Source organism: Centrocercus urophasianus, unplaced genomic scaffold, assembly GCF_019232065.1.
Source record: "Centrocercus urophasianus isolate 14NV4802_14NV808 unplaced genomic scaffold, USGS_Curo_1.0 seq_1230, whole genome shotgun sequence".
Taxonomy (NCBI): domain Eukaryota; kingdom Metazoa; phylum Chordata; class Aves; order Galliformes; family Phasianidae; genus Centrocercus; species Centrocercus urophasianus.
Genome location: NW_024884399.1, coordinates 7,155 through 22,539, shown reverse-complemented (window position 1 = coordinate 22,539; position 15,385 = coordinate 7,155). Strand labels below are relative to the sequence as shown.

Sequence of the window (15,385 nt, the reverse complement as noted above, 5' to 3'; positions counted from 1 at the left end):
ATTTTGATTCACCAATGAGGTGCTGGGTGCAGTTTATGGCTGCGTTGTGTGGCCAAAAATGAGCATCTTTGCCCCGTTTTGCACTCCTGTTTGTTTTTGGGTGAAAACACATAAAGAAAGGAAGCTGAAATGCAGGTGATTTGCTCTACAACGCAGAGGCTCGTTTGGGAGCATTCCCACGTGCAAACTGGAGGATGCTGAACTCAAAAAGGGAAGGATTATCACTGATCTGGCGTTAGAAAATATCTGACGTGTTAAGAGGCGCTTTTTCAGGGTTCAGGATCGTCTCGCTTGGCATTTTTGTTCCCTCAGAGGACAGAGTTGTGTGCGAGGCTGCAACATAAGCTGCAATTAATTAATGGTGCTCAATTTCGGGGCAAGAAAGCAAGGAAACAGGCGCATTGTTTGGCCAATACGACAACAAAAGAAGTGCTGCCAGGGTGCCCAAATCACTGGGAACAGCACCAGCAGAAATTTAGCGCCTTGTTTCAGGAAAAAGTCGTCTCCTCTGCACGGCCAAATTCAACACGTGGACTCCACAAAAGAAAGAATGAACTCAGGAACGAAACGTCTGACAAAGAGGGCGGTGGGGCCTCTATTTACAGGAGAATATTCCCATGGCCCCCCCCTGTGTGTTCCTACCCACGAGAATGGCAAACCTCAGATTTGCAGCTGTTGGATCTCCAGTGCCAAAAGGCGTTGACGGGCCCTCGCTGCTGACACGGAAAAACTTTGCTTTTTTTTTTTTGCTTTTTTTTTTTTGCTTTTTCTGGCTTTTCCAAGCACCATCGGGGTGACATTTGTGACATTCGCTGCTGCAAACGCAACAACGAGTGAAGCAACTTCAGGTTGAGGTCAGCCACATCCTGCTTCCTGGGATGTTGAAAGGACAAAGAAGAGTGAAGCTTGCTTTTGTTTGTTTTTCACCACCGCTGCCCATTTCTATACTTTAAAGTGTTTTTTTCTTCTGTTGTTTTCTGTTTTTTTTAGGTTGTTTTTTTTTACCCTTTTCTACAGCAGCTCTCAGCCCACGCAGAGTTTTACTTCTGCCCTCAGTGACACACACACCTGGCCAATGAGCAGCGTTAATTACCACGTGTGGTCACCTCCGCCCTGCTCCATGCACGGCCTCAGGCAGAGCTTACAGCTTACAAATGTCCATGGGAGGAACCCACTGCCCCCCACGGAGAGATGAGCCCGTTTTCCATTTCGTGTGCCCCCCAGAACTGCCCCCGTTGGGGGAGTAATGCAGATCTTCACCAGAAATCGGATTGAGGAACCTCCGTGCACACGTGACGCATGAGGAAGAGGTGAATTCTGCACTTCAGAAGCTGACTGTTGGGTTACCAACGCTTCTGCTGATCGGTGCCATGCATGAAGTTCTGTTTTGCTTTCTGTGTGTGCAGAGCAGGTTGTGGTACCCCATGAGCTCCTCCATCAGGTCTCCCTGTGCATTGCCAGCCCTGAACAAAGGGCAGAGAATCGTGGAATTGCAGTATCATGGAATGAGTTGGGTTGGAAGGGTCCTGAATGATCATAGGACCACGAAATGAGTTGGGTTGGAAAAGTCCTGAATGATCATAGGACCATGGAATGAGTTGGGTTGGGAAGGTCCTGAATGATCATAGGACCACGGAATGAGTTGGGTTGGAAAGGTCCTGGAAGATCATAGAATGGGCTGAATTGAAAGGGACCTTGAAAATCACAGAAACAGAGAATGGTTGGGTTGGGTTTGGGTTGGAAGGAGTCTTGAAGATCATAGATCCAGAGAATCACAGCACTGTTGGGTTGGAAGGGTCCTTCAAGACGACAAAGCTTTGTTGAACCTCATTGGTCTGCTTTCTGCTCCTGTCTGGGATGGATCCCTTCCTTCCTTTGTGCCAGTCGTGCGGCCACCTGGGGGGCACCACTCGTGTCCCACTTCCACCGGGACGCAGAGCCGTTGACCCCATTGGTGGTGTTATGGGGTCTTCACCCCATAGCCGCCGTCACAAAGCTTTCTGCACAGTTTTAACAACTGTCAGGTCCGCTTGGAAGCCATAAAGCAGCACAGATGTCTCCTGTTGATATCCACACACTCATTTTCCATCATCCAAGGAACGCTGGGAAATTTCTCATCCAGTGTTTTCTTTCGAATCCCATTTCATGCTGGGCATCACCTGGTTGCACCTCACCAGGACATCCCAATTTGTCACATCCCCATGGCAGAGTGGAGCTCGACCGCGTTCCTCTGCACCTCCAGAAACCGTTCCGTAGACCTCAAGGAGCTCTTGGCTTTCTATGAAATGATTTCTTCCTCATTCTCAGGTCTCGACCATCAAGAAAGGGCACCTGAAAACAAGAAGCGCTACAGTGAGATATTCCGCAGCCTGGATGCCATCGAGATCTCGATTGGAAACGCGTACGTAGAGAAAGAGGGGCAGAACCCAACTTTTGGGTCACTGAAGCCTTCATCCGTGGCAGGGACGGATTATTTCAGTGGCCTTTCCCAACCTCTATGATTTATTTCATTGCTTTTTGCTCGACAGGACAGTGGATTTGTTCATCGGTGACGCCGATGGCAGTGGGGATGCAGAGCTGCCCATGGAAAGGGAGATCGTTGAGGTAGGCAAAAGATGAGGATTGTTTTAGAGAGGAAATTATCATTGTTATTATTATTATTATTATTATTATTATTAGCCACAGTGGTGTAGTTTTGTCACCCAAAGTCTTCTGGGAGATGATCAGAAAAACAGAATAGCCGTGGCTCTGAAGTGAGCAGACAGAAAATAACGGTATCCCAATTTGTTGGTAGAGGAGAGGTGGTGGCAGAGCAGGTAAAGCTGAGTGGAAACAATTTGGTGTGTGTAGAACATGGCCCAATTTGGTGCATTCGATTTGGAGAACATGGCACATTCTGTTCGACGCCCTGTTTGGATTCTGTTGACCTAAAATTCCATCCTTCAGCAACAGAAGTCCTTTAAAATAGAACTTTGTTGTTTTTCTGCCCCTTTTGGGCCATGTGGGACTCGCGCGATGCGGGCGGCGAGCCTCGTTTTGTGCTCTTCTGTGTGAATAAAGGGGCAGGAAAATTAATTTTATATCTAACAGCCACCGTTCTCACTAGATTACATCATCCCCAGAGATAAACTTCATTAAAAAATTGAATATCTTCTGATTCCAACCTTAATCTCCCTCTGTTCATGAAGCGCTTCCTCAGGGTTTCATGGTAGACTTTACATCATGCTGCTTTCCCCCCATCAAACATCAGCCTCTTATTCTTCCAACCCCACCATCCCCACCAACCAGGTTGCCCGATTCAGTGAAATGAAATCTCCGACTGAATTCTTATCAAAATCCCCCCAAACTTTGCCTTTTCCTTCACCATTTCCTCTCTGTTTTCTTGTCTTTGTTTTTCCCCCCCCACAGCCAAGTGAAGATCTCCCCAAAAGCAAAAGCAGTCCAGAGAGACAAACGCAGGGAGACCTGACAGGTAAAGTCATGAATTAAAACCCAAAAGGTGACACCAGGACGCTTGATCCATCGGTCAACAGTTCCGAGCTCAGTGGTCCTGCTGCTGCAGCAGAACTTCCCCTTATTATTATTCATTAATGCCTCATTAATGGCCCTCTCTTGAGGTTCTGAGGCACTGAGAAGTGAATTCTGAAAGGTTTGGGGTAGAACTGGGGGCATCCCCTTCTGTTGCCCATTGGGACGATTCTCAGTGGTTGCTGTTGGCACCATAAAGCATGACATTAAATTGGTTTTTTCTTCGTGTGAAGTTTCTGCACAGAAAATAAGAAAAAAAGGTTTTCTAAGCGGATTCCTCACAGATTTCAGCTCTGAATGTGTTCAGATCCGTTTCCCCTTGGGTTCTGCCAAGGGATGTGAGTCCTTCCTGCGTCTCCATCCATCTTCACCCAACAGTGGGCAAGGTCTTTCCCTTCTGGTTTCCAAATTAAACCAACATATGGATCAGAAGGGGTGGCAGAGGAGTATATGTGCCTAAATTGCCTGGAGCAATGCTGGGGTCGCCACCAAATGGACCATGGTGACTATTGAGGGAAAACCCTTCCTTTATTTCATATTACGGCTGCTATCTGAGAATTACGCAGCACCAAACCTCCAGACTCCCTTTCTCCCACCCTTGGGGAACCTCAGTGCGCTGAGCGTAGCCACGCCGCGCCCGCGCGGGATCTTTTTGCAGTGGAAGAGGCGGATGAAATGCTGATAAAATGCCAAGGCGGCGTCGATGCGGCCCTGGCGTACGCCAAAATGTGGTGTAAATACGTCAAGGAGCTCCTCAGCTGGATCGAGAGACGCCTGAATTACGGTGAGTGGGGCTGCACAGCTCGCATGCTGTTCATTTTTATATACACACTTCGTGGCTTTTTCATAAATCACAGCCAAGGGTGCTGCGTTGCGAGCAAAGGCAGAGCGATGAGAAACTTATTTTTGTTTTGCTAAGGCAAAGAGGGGGAATTATTTCCTTCCCAAAATGATCCCAACGAGCAACGCGTTGGCGCTCACCTTTCCGCTGGCTTCCAATCCCCTCTGCCCTCTTACAGAGACCGAGTTTGCCAAAGGGGTCGTGAAGATAGCGGAGTCGGGACGGAACGCCATCATCCACCAGGTAGAATCCTTGGGGTTTCCCTGTGAGGAAGCCGTGTTGCTGCTGCAGATCCACGCACAGATAAAGAAAGCTCCCAAATTTAGGGGAGCTGAGGGGATGATCCGCTGTTTGACGCCCTGTTTTTGTTGTTGTTTCTGCAGTCCAATATGCCTCTTCGGGCGCTCTACATGATGGTCTTGGAGCACGATATCAAGATTGGAAATGCAGCCAGTGAGACGGTGGGGTTGCTGCAACAGAAGGAATTCTACCAGGTGCCGCATTTATGGATGGCCATGGGAGGATTCTCAAGTCTGGGGTACTGGAGTGACCGAACCGAGGGGATTTATCCTCATTTGGGTTAATGGGAAGAGAGAAAGAGATACAAAGAAGGGAAAAGGAAACATCTTCCAGTGGTTGGGTTCTAATCTTGTGCCCTCAGCCGTCTGGTGCATTTGGCCATTTCCCAGGAAATGGATTTGACGATCTTAGGGGTCTTTTCTGACCTACAAGATTCTTAATGTTCCACCCTAACCGTGACTCCTCTGCAGCCTCTGTCGGCCAAGAAGAACGAGATCGAGAAGTGGAGGAAAGAGTTCAAAGATCAGTGGATAAAGGAGCAGAAGAGGATGGTAAGGGGCTGAAAGATGGGCGCGATCCTCTGACCGCTCAAAACTGGGGAAAAAGAAAGATAAAAATCTGAATAATGCAACATGCATCCTGCTAAGAACTCCATTAGGGCACCTAAACTGTGGGAGGAGAAGAAGAGAGAGCATTGGAGACGGGTGCTTTCCCCCAGGCATCGCTCCTAAATCTCCCTTTGTCTGTTCAAGAACGAATCCCTGTCCTTGCTGCGCAAATCCCGCCTGCAGTACATCCAGCGTTGCGAGGAGCTGGAGAAAGCCAAGCACCTGAGTGCAAAGGCAGAGGATGGGTGCCAGAACTCGGCCGTCATCAGCCCCAGCAGCGCCACCAAGCAGCTGGAGAAGCGACGGCGCTCCTGCGAGGAGGCGCAAGCCAAGGTGACACGTGAGGATGGAGCACCTCTGCTATGGGGGGAGAGGTGGAGGGAGGTGGGGGTGCTCAGATGGGGAGGAGAAGGCTCCAGGGAGACCTCCTGGTGGCCTTCCAGAGCCTGAGGGGATCTAATAAACAGGAGGAAGAGAGAATTCACATGGGCAGAGTGATAGAGCCCTTCCAACCCAACTATTCTATTGTTCTGTGATCTTTAAGGACCCTTCCAACCCGACCATTCTATTGTTCTGTGATCTATAAGGACCCTTCCAACCCAACCACTCTATGACTCCATGGTTCTGTGATCTATAAGGATCCTTCTAACCCAACTCCAAACCATTGTATTTTTCTATGATCTACAGGAACCCTTCCAACCCAACCATTCTATGGTTCCACGGTTCTGTGATCTTTAAGGACACTTCCAACCCAATGCATTCTATTGTTCTATGATCTATAAGGACCCTTCCAACCCAACCTTTCGATGGTTTCATTGTTCTGTGATCTTCAAGGACCCTTCCAACCCAACCCCAAACCATTCTATTGTTCTATGATCTACAGGAACCCTTCCAATCCAACCATTCTATGGCTCCACGGTCCTGTGATCTATAAGGACCCTTCCAACCCAACCTTTTGATGGTTCCATTGTCCTGTGATCCATAAGGACACCTCCAACCCAACCCCAAACATTTCTCTGGTTCTGTGATCTTTAAGGACCCTTCCAACCCCAACCATTCTATGGTTCTATGATCTATAAGGACCCTTCCAACCCAGCCCATTCCAAGGTCCCATAATCTTTATGGTCCCTTCCAACCCAACCCATTCTGTTTCTACAGTGAGGTGAGGAGCTTGGAGCCAGCTGCTGCTCCTCCTGCTTCCCTCCCATCCCGCTGACATTCTCCTCCTTTCTCTGCTTCTCACCACACGCAGGTTCTGGAGGCAGAATCTTTGTACAAGACGTGCATCAACGACGCCAACTTTCGGCGCCAGGAACTGGAGAAGGTGCGGGCGCGGATCGTCTCCCACATTCGGAAGCTCATTTACCAAGGAGATGAGGTGCTGACGTGGGTACGTCTCGTAATTTCTCCTTCGATCCTCGTTTCAGAGAAAAACACTCTTTGGGATAAGACCATGAGGTTCTTGCGTGTTTTACTGTGGAACCTCCCTTTGTTTGGGCATTCCCCAGCAGGTGAAATTAGAGAGTACTCTGGGTTTACCTGTTGCTTGAAATGTATGCAGTTATTGCTGGTTGGAGGGTGGATACCCACAGGAAAACAAAGAGTCACAGATAATTTCTATGCCCTGCTCCTGTACCCCCATCCTTAGAAGAGAATGAAAGCATCAAGCAAAAGTATCATAGGATAGGTAGGGATGGAAGAGACCTTAAAAATCATAGAATCACGGAGTGGGTTGGGTTGGAAGGGTCCTTAAAGATCACAGAACCGTAGAACCGTGGAGTGGTTGAGTTGGAAGGGATCCTAAATATCACAGAACCATGGAAGCATGGAGTGAGTTGGTTTGGAAGGGATCCTGAAGGTCGCAGAACCACGGAATGGATGTGAAAGGACCCTAAAGATCATAGAACAACAAAACCATGGAGTGAGTTAGGATGGACCCTAAAGATCACAGAACCATAGAATGGTTGGGTTGGAAAGGTAAAGAATATGGAACCATGGAATGGGTTGGAGACCACTGAGCAGCAATGCGTTGGAAGGAACCCCAGGGATCACAGAACCTTAGAATTGTGGAGTGGGCTGGGTTGGATGGGACCCTAAAGATCACAGAATCACGGAATGGATTGGAGAGGACCTTAAAGGTCACAGAACCGTGGAGTGGTGGGTTGGAAGAAACCTTCAAGCCAATCCAATGAGGTCCAAGTGAAGAAAAAGCACCTGGGCAGAAAACGCAGTTTTCATCCCCTCCTTTCTCCAATAAGGTCACGTTGAGGATGTTTAAGCAGAGGCAGACTCAGTCAGAACGGATTCCAGTGGGATACCAGCACCTGTATGAGGTCTGCAAGCCATACAGAGTGGGTGAGAAATACCTGGAGTTCATCCAGGCTCTGCAGAAGAAAGACATTCCCATGGAGCATTTTGAGTTCGAGCCGTTCTCCTCTGGAGGGCAGAGGTGAGAAGAAATGGGTTGAAGCTGGGTTGCTTCAGTGCTTTCCCTGCAGGTGGAATTCCACCAACCAAATGCTTTTTTTTTTTCAGTTTAGTGTTTAGTTCCCTTGAAAACTCAGCTTATACCTCATAACCGGATTGAAACGGATGCTTTATCTCCGGTAACCAGAAAGCATCTCCACCATGAGATGCCATTCCTTATCCTGCACTGACAGAAAACCATTTGCAATCCCTCCCCAGGTCTCCTCCCAGCAACAAAAAGAAGACACCACTGCATTATACAGGATGCAGCAAGGATGGGAGCACCCCAGAGGACGCACCCAGAAGGCAGATCTCCCCAAATGGTGAATAGAGTGGGTTGAATTGAAGAAAAAAAACCTGTTTTTTTCTTTTTAATTTGAGCTCCTATCGCTTAATTTAAGTGCTGCTGTTATCCAGTTGCGATTCTCAGCCGTTACCCCAAGGTTTGCTGGGGGTGTTTGGTCACCATGTCTGCCTTCTGTAGGTGTGAACAAATCCCTCTGCAGCGACACGGAGAGCCTCGGTGGGAGCTGTGAGTCACGATCCCTGGATTCTCCCAGCTCCAGTCCAGGTGAGAGCTGCACAAGATGCCCTCTCTTAAACAAACAAACAAACAAACAAAAAACCCAACACAATAAACTAAAAAACCCTCGAGGATGGGAATGGAGCAGACACCAAACCGCAAAGGAGATCGCGAGGATGGGAACAGCTCTCTGTATTTTCTCTTATCTCCAGGAAACTCCACCAGGAAACTGCTGAAAGCTTCGTCCACGGGCACCATGTCCTCCTCGGATGACTTTGAAGAGAGAGATTCACTGCAAACTTCTGAAAACGGTGAGCCTGACCAGATGGAAAACTGTGCTTTCCCACTGACCTACCGACTCCTCCTCATGCTTTCATGCTGTTCCTGCAGAAAATGGCACATCCCAGCAGCAGTTCAGGAACGCTCTCCTCTCCAGCGCAGCGCAGACCCATCGACTCAGGAAACTGCGGGGACCAACCAAGTGCAGAGAGTGTGACACTTTCATGGTCAACGGCTTCGAGTGTGAGGAGGTGAGAGCTGTCATCGCACCTCGTGTGGCACCGCGGGGTGATGAGGAGCTCCCTGTAGGAACGTAAGACTTCCCCTCACCCCATAAAATCTTGTGCTTTTTCCCCTCTGGTGACACGAGGTGCAGTTTCGGGTCCGTAAGTAAGACACCAGCTGCCCAAAACGGTACCAAGAAAGCAGCATGGGGCTTGGGTGGAAAAGGGAATGGGGAAAGTCACGTTTGATTTCTCCATCAGTCAGCAGGGTGAAGGGATGGAGCGTGCCCACAGAATGTTTGGTGGTGGCACGGAGCTGGGAGGGGTGGCTGCCACCTCAGAGAGCCATGCTGCTGTTCAGTGGAACCTGGACAGTCTGAGGGTTGGGCAGATATAAACCAGATGGCGTTGAACAAGGGCAGGGGGAGGGGTCAGAATCTGGGGGGCAACAACTGTGTGCATTCATCTGGGTTGGGGGCTGAGCTGTGAAAAGGAGCTCTGCAGAGAAGGTTCAAGGCTTTGGTGACCAACGGTTGACCGGTGGTTGACCGTGAGTCAGCAAAATGCCCTGGTGGCCAAGAAGGGCCAATAATGGTCAACAGGTCGACTCCAGTGGTGGCCAACGGGTTGACCAAGGGTTGACCGTGAGTCAGCAGTGTGCCCTGATGGCCAAGAAGGGCCAATAATGGTCAACAGGTCGACTCCAGTGGTGGGCAATGGGTTGACCATGAGTCAGCAGTGGCCAAGAAGGCTGATGGTGGCTAAGAAGGCAGATGGTGGCCAAGAGGTTGACCAACGGTTGACCTACAGCTGACCACAAGCCAGCTGTGTGCTCTGGTGGCCAAGAAGGCTAATGGCAGCTCAGATTCCATTGCCCAGAGCATGGCCAACAGGGTGAAGGAGGTGCTTCTCCGCTCTGCTCTGCACTGGGGAGGCCCCATCTGGAGCAGCGGACCCAATGCTGGGCTCAGCTGTCGCCAAAGGGCTGGACTGCAATCAGAGTACAACTCAAAGCAGTTTCTGCCATTTCAGTGCTACCTGACGTGCCACAAGAAGTGTCTGGAGAACCTGCTGGTCACCTGCGGACACAAGAAGCTGCCCAACCGGGCGCCTCTCTTTGGCATTGACTTCACCCAAGTTCCTCGAGACTTCCCGGAGGAGGTTCCCTTCATCGTGGTGAAGTGCACCTCTGAAATCGAAGCTCGTGCGTTGGGAGTGCAGGTGAGCGGAGAGTTGTTCTGCTGAGCATCTCCTCCGCTCTTCGTGCCCAGGAGCTGGAATGCCCGCCCCTCTCCTCTCCTCCCAGGGGATCTACAGGATAAGCGGATCCAAAGCCCGGGTGGAAAAGCTGTGCCAAGCGTTTGAGAACGGCAGGAGCCTGGTGGAGCTCTCCGAGCATTCCCCCCACGACATCACCGGCGTCCTGAAGCATTTCCTGAAGGAAGTGGGTGCCAAATATCCGCCAATGGGCAGCTCCCAGCTGACCCCATCCCGCAGCGTGGGACCGGTGGGATGAAGTAACTCATTGTCTTCCTCCTCTCGTTGTAGCTTTCGGGACCCATTCTGCCATACCAGCTCTACGACAACCTCATTGCGCTTGCCAAAGAGCTGCAAAAAGCTGGGGAAGAGAAGGTGGACTGCACGAGTTTCCCCTCAGATCCCATCCAGAGCATGAAAGACTTGCTGAGCAAATTGCCTGGGAGCAACTACAACACCCTGCGGCATCTCATTGCACACCTGTACAGGTGAGGAGAGTGCTGGTGCTGAGGAGGGTAAATTAAAATACATTTATCATGGAGTCATTAAGGTTGGAAAAGGGCTCTGAGGTCATTATATCCAACCGCTGACCCATCACCCACTCAATCACAAACTCATTAAGGTTGGAAAAGAGCTCCAAGTTCATCGTATCCAACCACTGACCTTTCGCCCACTCGATCATAGAGTCATTAAGGTTGGAAAAGATCTTTAAGATCGTCCAGTCCAACCATTCGACTCATTTTGGGGTGGCATTTTGGGTCTGCGTTTGGGCAGCTGGATTTTGGGATTGAATGTCGGAGTGGGAATTTGGGATTGGACCTTGGGGTGGGATTTTGGGATCATGGAAGCGCTAAGGTTAGAAAAGACCTCCGAAATCATCAAACCTAACCATCAACTCATCACAGCTGTGTCCTCTAAACCCAGTCCCTCGAAGGATGTGGAAAGGAGTCTTGCAGCAATTAGGAGAAAGCTTTAACGACCAGGAAATAGAAGCTCCCTGCTGTTAACTCCTCATAAAGCACAGATTAAGAAGTCAAATGATAAAATAAATCGCGTCCCTTTCACCCAGCTCAGAACACGTTAGAATTGCACTGTCCAGACAGATTTTAATGTTTGTACCTGGAATTTCCATGCACGAATCAGAGCCCTGTTCCCTGTGGAAGATGGGATTTCTCTCTTTGCTGTGAAATAGGGGGTGGTTCATTCAATTCCGTCTGTATCCTCAATGTGTTCAGACCTGTTTCCCTTCCCCAGGGTGGCAGAGAAATATGAAGAGAACAAGATGTCCCCAAACAACTTGGGCATCGTGTTTGGCCCCACTCTGATCCGGCCGGGCTCAGGGAGCGACGTCTCCATGTCCTGCCTTGTTGACTCCGGGTATCAAGCCCAAATCGTGGAGTTTCTCATCCAGAACTACGAAAGGGTGTTTGGGATGGAGGACCTGCCCTCATCCTTATCCCTCGGGTGTGAAAACCTTCTGCAAGAAGCGCCGACAGAGAAGGATGAAGGACAGCGGAGCCAAATCACAGCCCAGAGTGTAACTCTAGAGGTAGAGCTTGCAGACACTGAGCTGGGCTTACTGACCCTGCTGTAGAGGTGGACCAGCAGAGAAAGAACTTTTTGCACAAAAAAAAACCCCAAAAAACAAATCTCCCCAAACCCAAAAAACGCATTTGTTATCAGAGGGTTACTCCAAGAGGAAGGAGCTGCACATGGAGTGGGAGAATGAGAATGAATTCTAAGCGATGTGTCACCCATCAGCTCCTCAGACCACTCTGGGTGGTGCTTCTGTTCCACGTTTTAGACCCCATTTCTGAAAAATTGGAGGGTTCTCCGTGCTGAATTATTCTGGACACTGCTGTAGACAGCGCCACCATTTGGAAGCAGCTATGGGCACACCAAACCCAACGGATTCCCTGGTAGAACCCAGCAGGGCCCTCTGCATTCCTGACCCCCAAACTCTGTAGGGTTCCCCTGTAGAACCCTATGGGACCCTCTGCGTTCCTGAACAGTGGCCTTGGATCCTTTTTTCCTTTCCTCCCAAGATCCACAGCCATTTTATCACCATGGTTTGCACATCTTCCAGCACTTGGAGAAAAAAAACAACCCAACAAGTCAGCATTCGAGCCGGACGCGGCCGTTCCCTCCTTTTCACCGCTGGTTCGGTGGGAGAAAGAGGGGGAATTTTGTTCCTAAAGTGAAAGGGTATGGATTGTGGTTCAGGGCTCTCTGCCTCCCGCTTTGAGTTGTGGATCTTGCGTGCAAGAGGGTCCCAAAAGCACAGCTGTTGCCTTGGACTATTTTCCGTTTTTGTGGCCATTTCGCAAAGCTGAGTGGCGCAAACCTTCAGGAAGGGGAGCTGCTTCTAAGGGCGCTCTCATTTTGTGACGAATAAAACCCTGATTTCTAGAGCCCTTGTCTGGGTGTCCCAATCTTTGTGCAGACTCACATTGGTTCCTGGCAGCTCCCAAGCATCCCCGTGTCCTTCTCCATCCCACGTGCACTTCATCCTAACGACAGCGCTGCAATTAACCGCTTGGTTCCTGACATCCCCCCTCCTCACTCTGAAGCGGGTTGTGTCAGCACTGCACAACCTCAGCCCTATGTGAAGCAGTGACCGCTTTGGGGCACATTCTGTGACCGCCCCCAAAACCCCGTGACTTTCTGCCCACTCCCTATTCCCTCTTACCGATAACCCAAAAGGGATCAGGGCGTTTTCAACTCAAGCAGTCTCCTCCATTCGGCTCAATCCATCCCCCATTCACGCAGCCACAACGACACTGGGGGTGAAGTGGGGAGCAGAGTGTATCTTCATGACAAATGAGTGTCCTTCGTGGCTTTGTCCTGACAGAATCCCTCCTCCAAGCACAGCTGCAGCGTGGACGACGCATCCGATATCTCATCTTCTGGAGAGGCCATCGATGGATTCACGTTGGACGGTGCCCAGAGCTCCGAGGGTGGAGGTAAAGCATTGCTCACGATGCTGGTGTGGGTGGAGAGCTATAAAATATGGGTCTGATTCCTACGTTTGGGAAGGGGAGTTTTAGGCTGGTAACGCTTCAGGACTTCCAGCATCTTAGCAGCGAGAGGAAACGTTGGCCAGCGTTATTTGTCGCGGCGAACGTATCTCAACGCTCTGATTTTCTTTGTCTTCAGAGGTGAATGTGAGCGTCGGCTCCGAGCTGGAGGACCCAGAGGAGAAGGCAGGCAGTGATTCAGAGCCAGCCTTTGGGACGCAGCCACGGGGCCATTTCAGCCGTCAGCCCGTGAAATACGCCCGAGCGCAACCAAAAGCACGACCACACATCCCCAAGCCTTCCAGCTTGCCCTTGAGAGCTACCACATCACCCAGCATGGCAACGGACTCTGGGGCAGAAGGCAGCCCCATTGACAGCGCCTGTATGGGGAAGGAGATCCTGGAAGAGAGGACGAGGAGCAGGAACAGCTCTCCGGACATGAACGCCCTCAGGCATCGAGGGAAACAGCTCAAACATTTCCAAATCACCGAGGAAACAGCCAGGATCATCTCCAAGTTTAAAGCTGATGAGGTTTCGGCGTCCTCAGGGCTCTCTTCGGGTGAGAAAGAGGTGAAATTCGGCCCGGAGATAATCCCAGAGAAAATCCTATAAGGATAACAGCTGGGAGGAGAGGAGAGGACTGCAGTCCCACTGAGATGCTGCTGCAGAAAGGGGGAAGTAAAGAGATGTGGGGTGAGAACAGCATCCCACATCTGTACGTGCAGCGCGGGGAGGAAACAAGGCTTGGGTTGACCTGGCAGACTTTGAGTGAGCCCAGGATTTGTTCATTGCTTGAAAAATCCAACTCAAACCCAACATCTCCCCACGCAACGTTCCAGGAGTGAAGGAAACACGGGCGGTCTGGGTAGAATCGTGGGATCATGGAGCTTGGAAAAGATCTCTGAGGTCATCCAGGCTGACCATTCTGATCTGGATGTTGCTGGAGTTCCCATCAGCAAGAAGCCACGTGTGAATACACTGCCGGATAAAGTGTAAGAGCTGCCACACAGCTCCCATTTCTCCCAACTATTCGGCTCTATTCCCCTTGCATCTTCAACCTCTGCACTGCTTATGAGGCTGGCTTTGTCACGAAGGAGAGGAACCCACGGTGGATGAGAGGGTTCTCTTCACCTTACAGCACCCTACAAGAAGGGCACCCCAACTTGCTGGGTCTCCATCCCACCTGCACGGGGATTGCTCCAATTTCTGCCTCCCTGCAGCAGATTTTCTGCGCAGCAATAGGAACTCGGTCCTACAGTGCCATCTCGTGACACACGCATGCATGTAGGAGAGTCTTCCTACGGCGTCCCTGGGGATAACTGGGCACTGTGGGATGGCGTTACAGCCAAAGGCAGAGGAAATCTGCACGAAATTTGGGCAGCAAAACGCTGCAGTGTTGGCAGTGACTGGGAGAGGAGTGGAGGTGCCAACCCAAAGGGAAACCTTCCCGTCTTGCAACCCAAAAAGAGAAACCTTCCACTCTCCCAACCCAAGAAGGAACGCCTTTTGCTCTCTGAATCCAAAGGGAAACCTTTGGCTCTCCCAACCCAGGAGGGAAAACTCTGCTCTCCCAACCAGCCGAAGAGGTTCAGCAACCCAACTCCTCTCTCACCTCATCAGCAGAAACCATTTCAGCCCTTTCTCTTAACAAAGCTGTAAAGAGAAACGCTGACGATCTCTTGGTCCTATCTGTACAGTTTGGGTTATCAGAGTTTGCATCTCTGGAGCAATGTACATTTGTGAATATATTGCTTTGAATACTAAGTTATCACCGACCCTAGAGCTTCTATAATAAATTACTGGGTGTTTTATTACAACTTTCCCCTGTATTTGTTCCATGAGCTTAAGCAAACACTCAGGGCACTATTATTAGAAGCACTGGGTGCTCTCGGCTCCCCACAAAACAAAGGCGTTGCTTTCCCATGCGAGGAACCAGTCGAACCCGAATGGTTCTCCTCCTAAATCTCCAATTTCCTTCTGCTGATGGAGATGAGGCAGAGGTTCGTCCTCCATAGGAGGAGCTGGGGAGGGGGGGTGTAGAGCACTTTGCTTTCCCTTCCAATGCATACAGAAGTGCTATTAGAGAAAACATGCTTTCCTTCCCCCTGCAACTCCTCGTTGCTTGCTGTTTGCCAGCGATTTGGTCACGGGTTGAGCCGCCAAAGCAGAGCTACACAGCTGCCAGGACCCGTTGTTGTGCGGGGAGAATTTGGATGGGGATTCGCTGTCCTCCAGCCTCAGTGGACAGGGTTTGGGTTGGCAGGAGAAAAGCTGAATTTCCAAGCAGCTTGGCAGGGAGGAGAACCATCATTTCCTCTTCTTCTCCCACCCCCTCTAGGCTG

At 50.3% G+C, this 15,385-nt stretch overlaps 1 protein-coding gene across 1 annotated transcript; it reads left to right on the top strand.

The window, feature by feature from the left end:
• Positions 1-2,118: 2,118 nt before the first annotated feature.
• LOC122156488 (GEM interacting protein) lies at positions 2,119-14,860 on the top strand. The gene is made up of 20 exons (XM_042811238.1): positions 2,119-2,401; positions 2,529-2,604; positions 3,409-3,472; positions 4,187-4,312; positions 4,548-4,612; positions 4,753-4,863; positions 5,140-5,220; positions 5,422-5,610; positions 6,530-6,667; positions 7,536-7,726; positions 7,963-8,066; positions 8,228-8,314; positions 8,479-8,577; positions 8,657-8,796; positions 9,802-9,990; positions 10,076-10,213; positions 10,318-10,514; positions 11,281-11,575; positions 12,878-12,989; positions 13,183-14,860. Exons 1-20 carry the CDS (start codon positions 2,202-2,204, stop codon positions 13,653-13,655), a joined length of 3,075 nt encoding a protein of 1,024 aa, XP_042667172.1. The 5' UTR covers positions 2,119-2,201; the 3' UTR covers positions 13,656-14,860.
• The last annotated feature ends 525 nt before the right edge of the window (positions 14,861-15,385 follow it).